This window comes from Carcharhinus amblyrhynchos, chromosome 5 (genome assembly GCF_965287045.1).
Source record: "Carcharhinus amblyrhynchos chromosome 5, sCarAmb.v2.hapA, whole genome shotgun sequence".
Classification (NCBI taxonomy): domain Eukaryota; kingdom Metazoa; phylum Chordata; class Chondrichthyes; order Carcharhiniformes; family Carcharhinidae; genus Carcharhinus; species Carcharhinus amblyrhynchos.
Genome location: NC_137328.1, coordinates 72,024,855 through 72,044,052, shown reverse-complemented (window position 1 = coordinate 72,044,052; position 19,198 = coordinate 72,024,855). Strand labels below are relative to the sequence as shown.

Here is a 19,198-nt window from a genome sequence, read left to right as displayed (position 1 = left end):
AACTCGGAGAAATCATGCTGTGTGATACAATCTGGTGCGTAAAGACAGCTGAGTTCACAAAGAATTAATGGAGAAGAAAGTAAAACATGCTATGATTTTTTTTCAAATCTCAATAATTGACAATGGGGATCGCTTTCTCATGTACAAATTTGTCTCCTTTGATAGAAAAAAAGGTCATTCACTGGTTTAGTTGAAGTTACCCGAGTATCAACTGAGATCACACAAACCCAGTGAAACCATATTGAGGCTAGCAGCATCCTCAGAAAGTGAATGATTTACTTGTGGGTTAGTAACTGGCGACTAGTCTTGCAACCCTCAATAAGAGATTGCTGTGGAGTTGGGAAACTACAGGGAAGAGGAGAGAAGAATAATGGACAAAGTGACCTTGTTGTTTGGATTTCTTTTCCCTGGTTTCTCTGCTCCGCCTCCTCCAACTTTGACACACCAGCGATGTGAAGAAATGTCTGAAAGGCCGTGTTGTCTCTTTTCTCCCCCCACCTCTTCCCTCCTTCCCCATCACCCACATTCTATGTTGTAGACAAAGTTGCTGGATCATACTGGGCCACAAGAAAAGTTTTTTTATTGCAGAACGACTATGTTTCTTAATTTTCCTGCACACAGCAGATAATGGTGTTGATTGATTCATGAGCTGTCATTGCCCTGAGTGCATTAGAATCTTGATTTTCGAAGGAACAGATGGTTTTTGCATTTATTGGCACTGATTATGTAAACTTTTGAGTCTGCAATTAAATTAATCAAATCCTCCCAGTTAATGGTTGAAAGATTATACAAATGGATTAAAATTCTGCCAGGAACCTTGGGCTTTGGAGGTAGCCTGGGTGTATACCCAATGTGTGACAACGAAAGTATTGTTACAAGCACATTATGAGTGTAATAATGTGAGCTCCAGCAGGCAGCAAGGTGATAAAGAGCTTTCAGCTGTTAAAAACACAGCCTTAACACTTTTCTGGATGGCTTTACTGGCTTCAATTACGTTGAAATTTCAAAAGTTCTGCACTCATAATATAATCTATAGCCTGGAGGGCATCACATTGTTTTCCTTTATATTCCCACTTAATCATATGTTTTCCCTCTTTCTCTCAAGTTTTTTTTGTGGTTAAACTTGATGAAAAGAACAGAGCACAGCACAGACTTGTTTTGAGTTCTTTGTGTGGATCTCAATTTGATCTTTTAAAAAAGTGACATACTTTTTTTCTTCAGAAATGCTCAGACTAATTTATCATAATAAATAAACGCAAAGTGCTGGCAATACTCAGGTCTGGCAGCATCTGTGAAGAGAGAAACAGAGCTAATGGGCAAAGTCTTGTGCCCTCCTCTGTGGCAAGTTTAGCGGCGGCATTTAATCAGGCGGGAGGAGGCCCCGCCACAGATTAAGTCCATGGGAGTAAGGCCCATGGAACATCTTCCCACCCTGCTGCCAAATAAGGCTTTTAAGTAGCTGCTTAAAAGGCCTTATTCCCAACCAATGCTGGCCTTAACCTTGACAGGAACCTAGTCATATGATGTACATGATAAACCCTAGTGGGAGGGTCCAGGATGTTGGTGGGGAGAGCAGGGTAGTGACATGCAGTGTTATCTCTTGTTCAAGAATACCCAGTGCCTAATTGAGGGAACCAGCATTGGGAAGGGGGTTGGCTTGCAGAGAGCCATCGGTATTAGGTTCTACCCAATGTTAGTTCTGAAAAAGTCATATTAGACTCAATGTTAACTATGTTTCTCTGTCCACGGAAGCTGACCGACCTGCTAAGTATTTCCACACTTTGTTTTTATTTCAGATTTCCAGCATCTACGATATTTTAGTTTCAGACTGGTTTATATTTAGCTTGATCAATTGTTCTTTTCCCTCTGCATACTGAACAACTGGAGTGGAAAATGTTTTGATTAGATGCATTATTCGTCGCTCCTGAAAATATTTAATTTTCTGTGACTTTAATTAATTGCAAACCTGGAATTGTAAAATCATTTATGATTCAATGAGGACTCTTTAAATGTTAGGAAACTATACTGCAAAGTGTTGGTATTGGGTGTCAGGGTGAGAAGCAGCTTTAATTTTTTTGGCAATTCACAGTGCCATATTTCAGATGTTAAGCAGAGGCCTGAGTCGCCCTCTTGGCTGGACGTAAAAAATCTTGGAGATTCTATTCAAAGAGGAGCAAGAAGGTTCTCCCCGGTGTCCTGGTCAATTAACATCTCAACTAACATCTCTGAAAGCAGATTATCTGTTAACTTATTACTCCCTCTAGGTCTGTACTGTTGATGAATTGGCTGCTGCCTATGCCTGCAATACAACAGCAACTACACTTCAAAAACACTTCATTGACTGTGAAATACTTTGTTATATCTTGAAAGGCGCACTTCAGATATATTGTGAAAATCCATTATTTTCACTTATTTTAAATATATAGTATTGATCCAGAAATGGTGCTTGGAACTTTTTTTTAGAAACAATCTTTCACTCAATGCAAGAGCTCAGTGGGCTTTTTAAATAGTAGCTTCCTTAGCCTCTACTCATTTTAATTGCCAGGATTGCAGTTCTGTCGAGTTTGCCGAACTGACCTAGTTGCCCCTGTTCTGTCATGGATAAGTGAACAATCAAGTGAACCCCTACGTAGTCTAGTAACTTGCCCAAAACAAATTCTCTGAAATGAGCTTCATCAGATAAATGACTGTATGGAAAGTTAATTTCAAGCACCTTATAAATATTAGTGGAATTAATCAATTTTCCATACAATGTTCTGTTCAAAGGGAGAAGCTTTTCCTTCCCCACTGGTCTTCCCTCGGCAGAACGAACTGTCTGTGAGCTATTCAGTGCACAAAGCTCAGAGGCTATTGTCTTTTCATTGATCAAATAAATAAAATAAAACTTTAGTACAAAACAGATGAGATCATTTGGCAAAGTAACACCACAGTCGAAATGTTCTATGCTTTTATTAGTCTATATCTAAATTTTTTAATATAACAGAAAAGGCACGAGAGCGTTTTGGTAAAAGATTATCATGATCTGAAGTCTTTTATTCACTTCTGTGGACCTCAAACTGTTTGGCAATTTATAAAATCCAAATATGCATGGACACTCATGTTGGAATGAAGCAAACATGTTTAAACAAACAATGTTATTGATGCTGGATGGGTGTGCTGACAATCTAGCATCTAATTTTAAGAAAGTGACATTAAACCTACATTTGAATCTACTTGGCAGCATACCTGTTGTTATGTAGACCACACACTGCTGCATTTCAGAGTCTTTTGTCATGAATAAAGCTGGAGGATTGTTCATGAGGCCAACCTGCAAAACTAGCTTTCATGAACATAACCTCCTTTGGTGCGGATTAAGTAGTAAATCTTTTTCATGGCTTTTTTCATCTTTCTTTTCGTTCATTTTAATTAACTTTAATTGATGTTTTTTTTTAACCCATCACGCCATTGGTTATGTTAAATATCGTTTTCCATCTGTCCCGTGCTAGATATTTATTTCCTTGTGCTGAAATTTAGATTTTTTTGTTGCAGAAGTTGTTCCTTCGACTTGCTTTCCCTAGTACCCATTCCATTACAAATTATCACAGACAATTTATGGTTAGGATAGTAACTTCAAAGGTCAACTTGTGACCAATGTAATTTAAAACACTGCTAAATTCTCTTCCTCTTCATTACTCCTTCGTATTTTCTCCCCTTACCTCAAGCTAGTATCTGGGACCAACTTGACAACGCATCAGCATTTCAGCTATCCTTGTTGATGCTCAAGACATCATTTTTATGTCTAATTCTAAACAACTTATTTGCCTAAAGGTGCTCCTCAGGGTTGATTATTTAACAAAATTTGCCATCGAATCACGTGACAAAAAGATTGGTAGGTAGGTTCTGAGGAGAGCACCGAGGGAGGGAACTCTGTTTAGGGCCTAGACAGATTAAGGCACAGCTGCTAATAGTGGAGTGATTAAAACAGTAAGCACCAGCAGATGTTTTGACTCTGAGAAACATGATAAGTCAAGCCCAATCCTGCCCTTGCTAACTGTCAGCTTGCAATTTTATTTTAACAGTGAAGGCTAGTTTGGGAACCAAGGCTGATTTTTCTCACCCCATCTTATGCTGAGGTCACCTGGAACCTCTGGTTGAGACTAGTTAACCTGCGGTGTTGACCTCTGGCACCTAAATGTTATGATTTGGTTCCACACCAGTGAGAAACCAGGAGAGGACTCTTTGTACTTCAGTCAGACTTCATTTCATGTTCCTTGTGATGTATGTATCAAGTGCTTTTCCAAGATAAATTTGAGATTTTGTGTGCGCTTTTTAATTTTGGATCCGTAAGAAGTAGCAGATCACTTACTCCTTTAGATTTCTTCAAACTTAACTGGAGATTCCTTTCGTAATGTTTAGGAATGGTAGAATGGACATAGCACAAATTAATGAGTTAGTCCCACTCAACCACCTATTTCTCAAGGCCCTGTAATTTTTTTCTTGTCAGATAATTATCTGTTTCCCTTTCAAAATCCATGATTGAAGTTGGCTGCATTACACACTCAGGCAGTGCATTTCAGGTCTTAACCTTGTGCTATGTAAAGTTCTTCCCATTTAAGTTTTTCAATTGATTTTAAAATTATTTGTTTGGGGAATCAATTTACTGTCCAGCTTATTAGGTTTTATTAGAGACTAGTGTATAGAAATGGGTGGATAATGCAGATGAACAAGTGGCTGGAGTAGTGATGCCTGAGGGAGGATTTCAGATTCCTGGGGCATTGAGTCTGATTCTGGGGAGATGGGACCTGTACAAGTTGGATGGGTTGCACCTCAATAGTGCTGCAATCAATATCTTGGCAGGGGCGATTCATCATACTAATGGGGATAAGTTGGTAGTGAATAAGAACCTGAACATCAATTCAGAAAGGAGAGAAGCAAAGCTGGAAATGGAAGGCAGAAGTTACAACGTAAGAACATAAGAAATAGGAGCAGGAGTAGGCCATCTAGCCCTTCAAGCCTGCCCCGCCATTCAATAAGATCATGGCTGATCTGTCGTGGCTCAGTTCCACATTCCCGCCCTCTCCCCATAACCCTTAATCCCCTCTCTTCTCAAAAACCCATCAACCCACGTCTTAAAAATATTTAGCGAGGTAGCCTCCACCACTTCAACGGGCAGAGAATTCCAGAGTTTCACCACCCTTTGAGTGAAGAAGTTCCTCCTCAACTCCGTTCTAAACCGCCCCCCCCCTTTATCTTGAGGCTGTGCCCCCTAGTCCTACTATCCTTTCTGAGCGGGAAGAGTCTCTCCACCTCTATCCTATCCATCCCATTCATCATCTTATACGTCTCAATGAGATCTCCCCTCATTCTTCTAAACTCTAACGAGTACAAGCCTAATTTATTCAGCCTCTCCTCATAGCTCAACCCCCTCAACTCTGGCATCAGCCGAGTAAACCTCCTCTGCACTCCCTCCAAGGCCAAAATATCCTTGCGTAAGTACGGCGCCCAAAACTGCACACAGTACTCCAGCTGTGGCCTCACCAATGCCCTATACAGCCGCAGCAAGACCTCCCTACTTTTATATTCAATCCCCCTCGCTATGAAGGCCAGCATCCCATTCGCCTTCCTGACCACATGCTGCACCTGCAAGCTGGGTTTTTGCAACTCATGCACAAGGACCCCGAGGTCCCTCTGCACCATCGCCTGCTGCAGTTTTTCTCCACGTAAGTAATAATCCTTCCTACCATTATTCCTAACAAAGTGGACCACCTCGCACTTGCCAACATTAAATTCCATTTGCCATTTCCTGGCCCATTCGCCCAGCCTATCTAGATCCTTCTGCAGACTCTCCACACCCTCCGCACAATTTGCCGTTCCACCAATCTTGGTGTCATCAGCAAATTTCGACACCAAATATTAGGTTCCCTCCTCCAGATCATCTATATAAATGGTAAATAGCTGAGGCCCCAGCACCGACCCCTGGGGCACTCCACTAGTCACCATCCGCCAATCCGAATAGCACCCATTGACCCCCACTCTCTGCCTCCTATTTGACAACCAATCCTCTATCCACGCTAACGCCCTACCCCCAACTCCATGTCCCCTGACCTTCTGCAATAACCTCTTGTGAGGTACCTTGTCAAACGCCTTCTGAAAATCCAGAAAGACCACATCCACCGGCTCTCCTCTATCCACCGCCCTAGACACATCCTCATAGAACTCCAGTAAATTTGTCAGACACGACTTCCCTTTAAGGAAACCGTGCTGCGTCTGCTCTATCAAGCAATTCCCCTCAAGATGCCTCGCTATTTCCTCCTTGATGACGGATTCTAACATTTTACCTACCACAGACGTTAAACTAACCGGCCTATAATTCCCTGCCTTTTGCCTGGCACCCTTCTTAAACAACGGCGTAACATTAGCCGTTTTCCAATCTTCCGGCACTTGCCCGGAATCCAGCGACGCCTGGAAAATAACCACCAAGGTATCCACTATCACCTCCGCCATTTCCTTCAGAACCCTCGGATGCATTCCATCCGGTCCTGGTGACTTGTCCACAATCAGCCCCTCCAGTCTGTCGAGCACCGCCTCTCTAGTAACAGTAATGTCATTAAGACCCTCCAGTCCTACCACCTTTCCATCTCTAACACCCGGCAAATTATTCACGTCCTCCTCCGTGAAGACAGAAACAAAAAAGTTATTCAAGACCTCAGCCATATCCCCATCCCCTACCACTAAGTCCCCCTTCTCACCCTCTAAGGGACCAACGTTCACCCTAGCCAGCCTCTTCCTTTTTATATATTTATAAAAACTCTTGCTATCCTTTTTTATATTAAGCGCTAGCCCAGCTTCATAGTTTCTCCTACCCCAGAAAGCAAGACTGGAGAATGTTCGGATTCTAGTGAATATGGCAGATGAGCGGAGAACACAGATAAACACTGCAAGTGTGTTAACATAGCAATTATTGCTATTACATATGACTTATAGTAGCTCAACATTCAGGGTTTTTGGACAGGATAGAGAGGGTGTTTAAAAAGAAGGGCAGCAATATTGATTAAGGAAATGATCACAGCTGTAAGGAAGAATAATACGTGATATTGATTATCAAAGAAGGCCACTTGGGTTGAACTAACAAAAAAGGGCAATAGCACTGTGAGGAGTATACTATAGGCCACCAGACTGCTAAACAGAGAAAGCAAAATGCACGCAAATTGCTGAGAAGTGCAGAAGCAACTGAGCAATTCAATAGTGTAGAGAATTTCAGCTTCTATAATAACTGGTCTGGAGGATGCAAAATTCGAAAAATGCATCCAAAAGAATTTTTTGCCAATATGCAGCAAGCCCAATGAGAAAGGGGGACTGTTCTGGATTTATTTTTCGGCAAATAAGCTGGGCTTGTGGCAGGGGCATCACTGGGAAGAGTATTTTGATAGTAATGATTATGGTTCAGTTAGATTTGGCTAATTATGGAAATGACATAGACAAGAAATAAAAGCTCTCATGGGGAGCTAATTTTACTCGGTGATATATGATTTGACAGATGTGGACTGAAAACAGCTACATGAAGGTAAATCAGTGTCAGATTAGTAGGAGGCATTCATGTAGCAAGTACCAAAGGTTCAGAACAAATATGTTCCCGTAAAGAAAATAAGATGGAACTCCCAAATCTAGACAATGCCTCTCCCTCTCCGCTCATCCCCCATTATTTAAAAGAGAAGGATGGACCAAGTAACTACAGACCAATTGGCCTAATCTACCTGTGGTGGACAGATTATTGAGACAGAAATATCCTGAGGAACACTATAAGTCGTCATTTAGAAAGATGTGAATTAATCAAGGACAGTGAGTGTGGATTTATAAACTGAAGGATCACGTCTGGTTAATTTGAATGAATTTTTTGAGGAGATATGAAGGAGAATATGGCGTTTGAAGTAGCCTGCATAGGTTTTAGCAACACTTTTGACAAGCCCCCAGGTGGCAGCTTGGCCAGAAAAGAAAGAACCTATAGGATAAAAATAGAAAATAAGAACCTCTGGGATCCAAAATTCGCACAGTGACAAGAGCAAAGAGTAATTAATGATTGATGGGCACTTTTGTGACTGGAAGGCTGTTTCTAGTGGAGTCCTGTAGGGCTCAGTATTAGATCTCTTGCTTTTAGTGCTAGAGAGTCATTATGGCCCATGTAGAACTATCCGGTCAATCCCACTCCACTACCCTATCCCTGCAGTCCTGCAAATTTATTGCTTTAAACTTCCATTCATTTTCTTTTTGAAATCATTGATTGGCTCTACTTCCATCAAAGCACATAATTTCAAAATAATGTCCTTGCGTTAGTATTCAATACCCCTATTTAAAATCCAAGATCTCACGTGCTTTGATGGAAGTGGAGCTGATCAATGTGTCAAGTATTGATCATATCATAGAATCCCCACAGTGCAGAATGAGGCCATTTGGCCATCAAGTCTGCACTGAATGCAATCCCACCCAGGCCCTATCCTCATAACCCTACATGTTTATCTTGTTAGTCCCCTGATACAAGGTCAATTTAGCATGGCCAGTTCACCTAACCTACACATCTTTGGACTGTGGGAGGAAACCATAGCACCAAGAGGAAATCCATGCAGACACGTGGAGAATGTGCAAACTCCATACGGACAGTGACCCAAGGCCAGAACTGAACCCGGGTCCCTGGTGCAACAGTGCTAACCACTGTGCCACCGTGTCTTACAACTGTTGCAGTTGTAAAGAACGTTGGTTAGACCGCATTTGGATTACTGCGTCCAGTTCTGGTCACCTTACTACCGGAAGGACATGGAGATCCTGGAGAGAGTGCAGAGGAGGTTTACCAGGATGCTGCCTGGTATGGAAGGACTGGGTTATGAGGCAAGATTGGACAAATTGGGGCTGTTTTCCTTAGAAAGACGGAGAATGAGGGGAGATCTAATAGAGGTGTATAAGATTATGAAGGGTATAGATAGAGTAAACAGTGATAAGCTTTTTCCTAGATTGGAAACAAATATTACGAGGGTCCACGGGCTCGGGGTGAGGGGGGCGAGGTATAATTCAGATATTAGAGGGCGGTTTTTCACACAAAGGGTTGTGGGGGTATGGAATGCATTGCCAAGTAAGGTGGTGGAGGCAGGCTTGCTGGAGTTGTTTAAGGGATACTTAGGCACTTGAGCAGAATAGAGATGGAGGGATATAGGAGACTGTTTTAAATAAGGATCAAGAGCCTTGGGACGTTCCTGGGAATCAATTGATACCTATGGACCTTCCAACATATTTTCTGACTCACTTGTTTTACTTTTGAACTTCTGGGGATTCCCTTGAATGTTTGCATAAGATGTGCATGTTATTGATGTTTTTCTCTTTTACTCCACAGGTGCTTCAGTCCGCCTTGTTGTCCAACAAGGGGCATACACGCGGTGGGTTGTGCGAGGGCTGCTCTTGGGTGTTTCGGGAGTAGCCTAGTGCTCCACACTTCGCGTTTGCTTAACCTGGACCAGCTGATGGGCAACACGACAGCTCAGTGACAATCACTGTTTGCTGTGCAGATACATGGATTTGGGCCAGTATCTGTGGGAGTTTGCACATTCTCCCCGTGCTTGCATGCGTTTTCTCTGGGTGCTTTGGTTTCCTCCCACACCCCAAAGATGTGCTCTTAGGCTGATTGGTGTAACAAATTGTCCCTAAATTAGTCTCCCCTCAATCTGGTTTCCAATGTGGAGTGCCATAAGTGTAGACAAGAGTCATGGGTGGAAGAGGGAACTCAGTTAAAATGGCGGCGCGGGCTCGTTGGGCCAAAGGGCCTGTTTCCCGTGCTGTGTTGTTCTTTGTTCTTTGTTCTGCATGCACCAAATACATTCTTCTCTGCCATAATGACTCTAAATGAAATAACTACAACAAATGCTCAGCTATGCAAACAAAGTCATTTCAGTTCTTAATTAAAATTAAGGTAGTTTTGCTAGGCAGCAAGTTCCAGTCATTACCGCTCGCTGTGCAACAAAGTTTTTCTTCACGTTCCTCCCCCCGACATGTAACTCCTGTCCAAAAACTTAACTCTGTAACCCTCACAGTCCATGTATCACCTGCTAATGAGACCAATTTTTCTTTGTCCACCTGTCACAATCTTGTACACCTCTGTCACATCTCCCCTCGACCTCCTTTGCTCCATGGAAGAGCCCAATTCCTCCAAGTTAACCTAAATGGAGCAGAGCAACGAAGTGGAGGGTTTGAGGAAGTATTTCTAGAAAATGTTGAGTTGAGGCAGGTCCCAAAGAAAACCATAAGCAGAGAATGGAGCACCCAGGAGGAAAGGTAAGATCGGAGAAGGTTGTAGAAGTAGTGGGAACAAATATCAGAGGGATTTATAATGAGTAGAGGGGCTTTATATTTGTTGTATGGGGGCACAGAGCAAGGATAGGTCCGTGAAAATGGGATGGTGAGGAATCAGAACTTTTTGCTGGTTTATTTAAATTGAGATGTATAACTGTAGGGCTTATCAAAGATACATGTACAAAGTAACAATCTTAATATTTTCTTGAATATGACATTGTTTAAATTTTTACCATAAGAAACCATTGTTTAACTACAGTGTTCTATAAATTGCTTCAGGTGATAACAAATGACTAGGTTGATAGTTAAGTGCAAGAGCATTTCTAATGTAATTAATGTATTTTTCAGCTTGGTAGAACTAAATAATTAGTTTTCTTGAGCTATTTACATGGAATTTGCAGTGGGGGGAAAAGTGGTGTAATTACGCCTTTCTTGAATCTGATCTGACATTGATGCACTACACAGAAGACTGGAATTCCTTTAAATCTGTAATGAGCGTTAGCAGATCCAGGTAGGTATTCACAGTAGCAATCAAGTGAGTATTTGATCTCTTCACTGCAATAGGAGAACACATCTTCGTGAAAAAGTGGCGAGCGATTGAATGTAAGAGAATTCCTGTTGAGGTAACTTGGGCAAAATAATGATTCTGCTGTTCTGTTGCAAGTGGAAATTTAATTATCTTATTCCTTTATTATATTCAAAACCTATTGATAATAAGTCTTGGTCCTGACAATCGGAGACCAGCTATTGCAGACTCCAAGTGGGGGGGGCCCCAGGAGGTAATTACTTTCTCCAACTGTGCCCATGAGTTTCCTTGCCTCTGCCAGGCTGCAGAGGGGGCTGGGGACCCTCAGGGTCTTGGGGTGGGGGGTTAGCGGGTAGAGTTCCAGGCTGGGATGAAGGGGTTGAGCTCAGGGCTGTCCCTCAGGATGGGGCTCTGGTGACTGGACTTCTCCTGGTTGCCTAGGAAAACATGGAAATCATTCGTATGATGATGATTTCAAGCACCTTTCTGGTTAAAAAACTCTTCATTATTTTATTTATTATTGTCTGTGTTCTGTAAAACCTTTGAAATGGCCTGGTCTCATTAAAATCCGTGCCCTCTGACATCTGGGCACTAAGGTCACAGCAATACTCTATTCTACTGTAGGGAATGCCATTAGAACCATAAAATCCCTAAAGTACAGAAGGAGGCCATTCGGCCCATTGGGTCTAGCCCAACTCTTCAAAATAGCATTTTGCCCAATCCCAACTCCCACTGTATTCCTGTAACCCTGCACATTTACCGTGGCTAAGCCACCTAACCTTCACATCTTTAGACACTAAGGGCAATTGAGCATGGGCAATTTAGCATGGCCAATTTACCTAACTTGCATATCTTTGACTGTGGGAGGAAACTGGATGACCTGGAGGAAACCCACACAGAAACCAAGAGAAGATGTAAACTCCACACAGTCATCCAAGGCCAGAATCAGATCCAGGTTTATGAGGCAGCATTGCTACCACTGTACCAATGTAGGATTGATTTCTGAAGCTCCAGGTGTTACCAGACCTCTTTGAAGTGCTTTCAGTGACAGGAGCTGTCAGTTCCACTGTGGAAATCCCCTTTCTTTCTCTCATATGCACTAGCTGCTCTGAAACCTCTTAGAACTGCTTTCATAGAAGCATTCAATTTCACTAAAGAGATCACCATTTCTAGCTTGACTGGAGACTGGGACTATAGTCATTGGCATTTAGCAGAATGAGGGGGGGTTCTTATAGAAACATATAAAATTATGAAAGGAATAGATAAGGTAGAAGTAAGGAGATTATTTCCACTGGCAGATGGAACTAAAACTAGAGGGCATAACCTCAAAATAAGTTGGAGCAGATTTTGGACTGAGTTGAAGAGGAACAACTTCACCCAAAGAGTTGTGAATCTGTGGAATTCCCTACCCAGTGAAGCAGTTGAGGCTACCTCATTGAATGTTTTTGAGGCAAAGATAGATAGATTTTTGAACATTAAGGAATTAAGAGTTATGGTGAGCGGGTGGGTAAGTGGTGCTGAGTCCATGAAAAGACTAGCCATGGTCTTATTGAATCCTACTCCTAGTTCTTATGCTCTTATGGCTGAACCCCATCTGCTCTGAAACCTCTTAGAATTACTTTGATTGACAAGTTCAGAGCAAATCAAAAAGGAGATTAGCCAAAGTTTGTTTACACAAGAAATTGATGGTCCAGTAGCTGCTGAAAGCTTTTCTGATTGATAGCTCCAGGTTAGATCAAACAGTTCGTTGTTGACATAATCAGTTCATGCTCCATTATGCCTGAAATATCTCCTCTCTTCACCACACCTGTTCAGTCTGGCCCCATTTATTTAACACTGCATTTTCATCAAGTCTTTGACCTTCCCTAGAAGGTACATACGCTTTCTAATACCATTTCTTTCTATTGACTCTTTTTATTTCCTGCACAGCTTCTCACTGAATCCATAAGCTTCATATTACCGTTTATTTTTAAGTCTGCCAAGCTTCAAGATTGGATAGGCTGGGAATTCTATCTTTGAGATAAAGGAAGCTGAGGAAAGACTTAATTGAAGTACATAAAATAATGACGGGGCCTTGATTGAGTGAACATGGAAGGACCTATTTTTAAAAGTAGAGGAGTTGAGGAGAAATTATTTTAATCAGAGGCGGGGTGGGGGGGGAGGGGGTCGATGGTGGTAGAAGCATAAAGCTTCTAAAACATGCAGTGCATGGGTATCCATTAGAAATACTGTGATCTGTGGGGCTACTGCCAAGGGCTGAAAAATGCATTTCTCTCAGCTGGTAGACATCTAGGCTGAATAGCCATCTCCTCTGCAATTATTTTCTGTAAATCTACAGCCAAACTCCTCACTTCAGCAAAATGAGACCCTCAGAAGGAGCACTCACATTAGTTAAATAAGACATCAAAATAGTTTTGCCAATGACATGAGATGAGGATGTAGAATTTTGTCCATTTGAACATTGATTCTGAAAATTTTCACAAGTCTGACTTTTGTTGTGGCTACCTTGGATTTGAAATTAACCTTGGTAATGAAAATGCCACAATTAACAAACATGCCCAATCCTACTGTGAAAATTAAAGTACCAGATTCTTTCTATATGATTTTGGTTTCTCCTTATCAATATTCGCCTTCTTAAGAATTGTTTATATTTGAACGTAATTCATTGGCCCTTTGGGACATTATTGAAGACGTGATAAGGTGCTGTACAAGAATTCAAGTCTTTTCATGATAGTTTTCTCATCATTTTCAACATTTGCAGATGAGATGGTGGACAGCTGGTCAGTAGGAGCTATGCAAGGGCTGGTTTTGGGTTGTCACTTCCTCCCTGTGTGGTCAGTATTTCCCTTCCAATCATTAGAGATTAAATGAGATGGAAACTTATAAGGCTTTATATGTGGTAATCTATATATCTGCTTTATTATATATCTGCTATATCTCGGCTCATTCTATTATCATGGGCGTGTGTGAAAAATAGAACCATTGAGATGCAGTTGCCGTGGGGAAAATTAGAGGTTTAATTTAGCTATATCACATGTTTTAAATGGACATTGTGGGGAATATCTAATTAGTCTTGTGAACTAAATTTTTGGAGAGCAATTCAGTTACAGGTTTCAATTTTTTCTTTGGGTTCTTGCTGCTATAGAGACTGTCCGAGGTAAAACCAGTTATAACTTAAAAAGGCTGGTCTCATAAAAGATCCAACATGAAATGCTTCCTGCATTAATATGATAGGGTTATTCTTCCTTCAGTAATTCTGTGAGAAGGAAAAGCAGGAAATGTTGTTGAATGTCAGCTGAACAGCTTATCTCCGATTTGGGAGCTTCACACCCTGGCTCATTTGGCCCAGCGTGATTCATGTGGGGGCATTTTTTTCAGTTTTAAAGTCATTGAATCCCACCTCAGTGCCAAGGCCAGTGGGGAACATACCATTTGCCTGCAGGTGGCAGCACTTAGATTTCATTCAGGGGAATCAGGGCAGTAATATTTTCCAGAAATGTTCGCCCCTGCATTTCTTACCAGTTACATACCTCAACATCTTGATTTCTTTGTTCAGACTTTCATTTATTTGTGTATTTTTCCTTCAAATGTAATTGAATAAACATATATGCTCTCTAATTAAGTTATACGTTGATGTAATCACTCTATTTTACCTGCCATTCTTAATGTTAGTAAATCATTGTTAAATTATTGTGTATTTGAAGGACAATTGCCTAATTGACTGCCATTATGCTTGTGAAATTTTCTTGAAAATGGTCCTTACTGCTACCTTCAAAACATCTCCAAGCATTTCCAATCAATACATCATACACTGAATTGCCTGGGGGTCTTGTTAAAACTTCTTTTGAAGCTGGAGGAAACCAAACTTCACTCTGAACAAGTCAACAAAAGTGTAGAATCATGCTTGGACTTCAAACCTATTTTCCATCACTGAAAAGCAAATAAAAATATCCTTGTGGTATGATGGTAGAGTGATATGGGTGGCACAGTGGTTAGCACTGCTGCCTCACAGCGCCAGAGACCCGGGTTCACTTCCCGGCTTGGGTTACTGTCTAGCACAGTTCCCCATGTCTGCGTAAGTTTCCTCTGAGTGCTCTGGTTTCCTTCCACAGTCCAAAAAAGTACTGGTTATGTCCATTGGCCATGCTAAATTCTCCCTTCGTACCTGGACAGGCGCCGGAGTGTGACGACTAGGGGATTTTCACAGTAACTTCATTGCAGTGTTAATGTGTAAGCCGACTTGTGACACCAATAAATAAACTTAAAAATAACTTTATTTGCCTTATAAAAAAGATGCAGCTAAGATAGTCATGCAATTATGTCAATTAGGGCACTGTTCTTGAACATAATGCTCAGTTTCATCCGCATCCCTTTCACCACTGTCACTTCACCATTGAGCATTTGAGAGCTGAAAATAAGTTTATGAAGAGTAAGGTTTGTATGTGGGGGAAAAAAACTAAAATTGTGACTAATTTCAAAACTGAGTTGATTTAGTTTTCTGGCGAACTGATTTTCACAATGTTTAGGGCTCCATTACTTTATCTAATAGTGCATTTTCATGCCAAACCACTTCAAAGAATTAAAGTTAACAGTTCTGGTATTCATGACAATAACTGACTGCAAAATCTAAAGATCCCTGAGAAAATTAATAATTTTGAAGTTTTAAAATGTTTACTTATCAGGGTTGCAAATGATCGATGTGGGAAAATGCTGTATTTTGACTTGATGCTATTTGATTTTCTTTCAGTAGCCGCCATTCCTATTGGATGTGTAAAATTATCATTGATTAATTTACTTACAAATCATCTTTTTATTCATTTATTGTTTATTCTTTCTTGGGGTGTGGTAATCTCTATTGCTCATTCCTAATTGCCCTTGAGATAATGAGGTACCTTCTTGAACCGCTGCAGTTCGTGTTGTGTAGATATACCCACAGTGCTGTAAGGGAGGGAGTTCCAGGGCTTTGACCTAGCAAAAGTGAGGGAATGCTGATACAGATGATGTGTGGCTTGCAGAGGTAGGTAATGCTGTTCCCATGCATCTTTTGCTGTTGCCCTTTGAGGTGGTAGAGGTCATGGGTTTGGGAAGGTGCTGCCAAAGTAACCTTGGTGAGTTGCTGCAGTGCACCTTGTAGATGCTATACATTGCTGCCACTTGCATCAATGCTAGAGGGAGTGAATGTCGAAGGTAGTGGATGGGGATGCCTTGCCCTATAACATCAAGATTCTTCAGTGTTGATGGAGCTGCACTCATCCAGGTGAATTGCATCACATTCCTGACTTGTGTCTTGTAGATTGTGGAGAGGCTTGATGGAGTCAGTGAGTTGCTGTCTGTAGAATTCCCAGCCTATGATCTGTTCTTGCAGCCACAGTATTTATATGGCTGGTCCTGTTCAGTTTCGGGTCAATGTTGATAGTTGGAGATTCAGTGATGGCAATGCCACTGAGTACCACAGGAAGATGCTTGTTCTATTTCAAGGAATTCTTTCTTTGATCGTGCAATAACCTGAATAAAAATGCAGCAATCCCAGAATTTTAGAAATATCATAGTCTGCGTAACTTCAAAATGTAAAATCCATGTCTGGACAGGGACTGTTAACAATCCTAATAGAAATGCAAAGTGCTGCAGATTGTGGAAATCTTAGAACAGAAAACTCTGGAAATACTCAGCAGGTCTAGCAGGATCTATAGAGAGAGAAACACAGCTAATGTTTTAGTGTGATAACTATTTATCAAAACTAAATTCTGATGAAAAGGTCAAAGACGTGAAACATTGATTTCTTTCTCCACTATTTCAAACCCACAGTTCAGCCAGGCTTTCGAATTTTAGAGAAGTGTTTAAAATTAATGACTAAAACTTTCCAGCTGTAACAGTAGCTGCCATTGTGTATCCTGTAGGTAACGGGTAATATCAGATCTACTTAGAACTGCAAATTACTGGCTAAACACTTAAACGTATTAATCTTTGCTAAGTGACACTAAGAGATTTATTGCCAGCAATTGGTGTCATGTCCTAATCCCCTGCAATGCTAACAATTGATGTGTGTATTTGGGCTGCATAATTTATTGTATTTGTTACAAATCAAACTGAATACTGATTTTGATGACGAGTGAAACTCATTCACTTTACAAATAAAAAAATGTTTTTGTTTTAAATACAGAGTACAGAAAAGGTATTATTGGAATTTAACCATGGGGAACTTTTAGAGTTTTATAACAAGGTAAGTAATCCTTTACTTGTGGTAAATCAGCAAATTGACAGACCACTTCCTAGTATTGACTTTACAACAAGCATTAGTAATGGCCAGCATGTTTGTCATTTATTGTGGGGAGAATTTTTCACCTTGACTGAATATTCACCGTATTTTAGAAAGCCATCTATCTTAAAGAAAGCCTTTGCGACTCCCTGATGGATGCACTTATTTATCTTGAGAATGTTGAGGTTTTATGGTAGGACTCTGGATGTTTTGAGTCTGTTCAAAAGACTACCACCATTCAGTGTTCAGGAGGACATTCCCGACAGCGGTTCTGATCACGTGATGCTTGCTGAAAGTACACAGGTAGATATTTGGTAAGCATGAATCCAGCTAAGTTGTGACCGTCACCTTTCTTTCCCCTCCTTGAAGAGTGGCTGCTTGCTGAGTTCCTATTTAACAGGTACTTGAGGCGCTTTAACATTTCATCCTTCATATGTGAGCCCTCAACAGTGAGTAGCAGGAGGCTATCAGACCTAGAGGGTATCGCAGTTGACCTTGATCCTGTATGCACTGTACTTCCACATGTACTTGTAACAGCTTGTAACATTGATCATGACTAAGAGTCTGGGTTAATTTGTCTCCACTCTTTACCAAAGCCTAAAGCCAAGTGTAACATCACCACCAAAACTGAGATTAGGCAATGAAGTACAAAGCAGAGATTGAAATTGATACTTGCTGATGTTTATAACTTAGTTACTAACAGGATAAGCTCATTGGGTGAATGGGGAAGCCTGTGAAGTTATTTAATTTAGTTTTAAAATATTACCTTTCAAGATGTAACAGGGCCACTACAAGATCAAGTCTCCACTCGACTCCCAATTTGAGCCATTTCTCACTGGTCGGAAAAACATTCACATGCATAAATGGTTGTTCTCTAATAACTCATCATGACAGCTATGTGGTGTCATTAGGTGCTTGCATGGGAGTAAGACAAGCTAGTAATCAAGCTACAAATATAATGATTTATCTTTTGTCTCTAGAGCCAGGCAATGGACCTCTTTAAAAAAGTATCTTGGTACCTGGGAAAGAAAAAAAACTTGCAATTATCCAGCACCTCCCTCAACCACAGCGCATATCAAAGCTTTTCAACCAGTGTAATACTTTTTATAGTGTAATCAGCTTGAGTTCCACTAGATCCACTCCATTCCTGACCTTATTGCTGCCTTAGGCCAAAACAGCTCAACGCAAAAGGTAAAGTGAGGGTCAGTGCCCTTGACATGAAGGCAGCATTTGACTGAGTGTGGCATCAAGGTGTTCTAGCAAAACTGAAGTCACTGAGAATTGGATGGGAGAGGGGGTGCAAACTCCCACTGGTTGGAATCACACCTAGCACAAAGGAACGTGGTTGGAAGTCGGTCATCTCAGTCTCAGAACATTGCTGCAGGAGTTCCTCAGAGTAATGTCCTAGACCCAACCATTTTCAGCTGTTTCATCAATGACCTTCCTTCCATTGTAAGGTCAGAAGTTGGGATGTTCACTGATGATTGGAAAATGTTCATTTGCAACTCCTCAAACATGCAGCAAAGCCTGGGCAACATTTAATGACAAGTAACATTTGAGCCATGTGTCAGGCAATTACCATCTCCAACAAGAGGGAATCCAACCATCTCCATAACATTGAATAGCATTGTTATTGCTAAATCCTTCATTATAAACATTCTTGGGGGTTACCATTGACAAAAAATTGAACTGGATCTGTTATATTTTTTAAAAATTCATTTAATTGCTCATCCCTAACTAGCCCCCAATTCAGAGAGCATTTGAGAGTTAACCACATTGCTGAGAGTTAACCAGATTGCTGTAAGCCAGTAGGTAAGGAAGGCAGATTTCCTTCCCTAAAGGGCTTTAGTGAATGAAATGGGTTTTTATGACAATTGACAATGATTTCATGATCATCATTAGACTTTTAATACCAGATTTTTATAGAATTCAAATTTCACCATCTGCTATGGTGGGATTTGAGCCCAGATCTTGCTATGGATCTCTGGTTTGCTAGTCCAGTGACAACACCACTGCGCCACTACTTCCTCAATATAAATATTGTGGCTACAAGAGCAGTCAGAGGCTAGGAATTCTGTGATGAGTAACTCATTTCTTGACTCCCC

The 19,198-nt window shown here is 41.0% G+C and overlaps 1 protein-coding gene across 2 annotated transcripts in view; it reads left to right on the top strand.

Moving 5' to 3' along the window:
- Window positions 1-19,198, top strand: part of commd10 (COMM domain containing 10) — a 100,202-nt gene that overhangs the window by 77,120 nt on the left and 3,884 nt on the right. For both annotated transcript variants that reach the window (XM_080188982.1, XM_080188981.1), the window contains one exon: window positions 16,998-17,057. In XM_080188982.1, coding sequence (XP_080045108.1) covers window positions 16,998-17,057 — 60 coding nt within the window. The remainder of the gene's footprint in view (window positions 1-16,997; window positions 17,058-19,198) is intronic.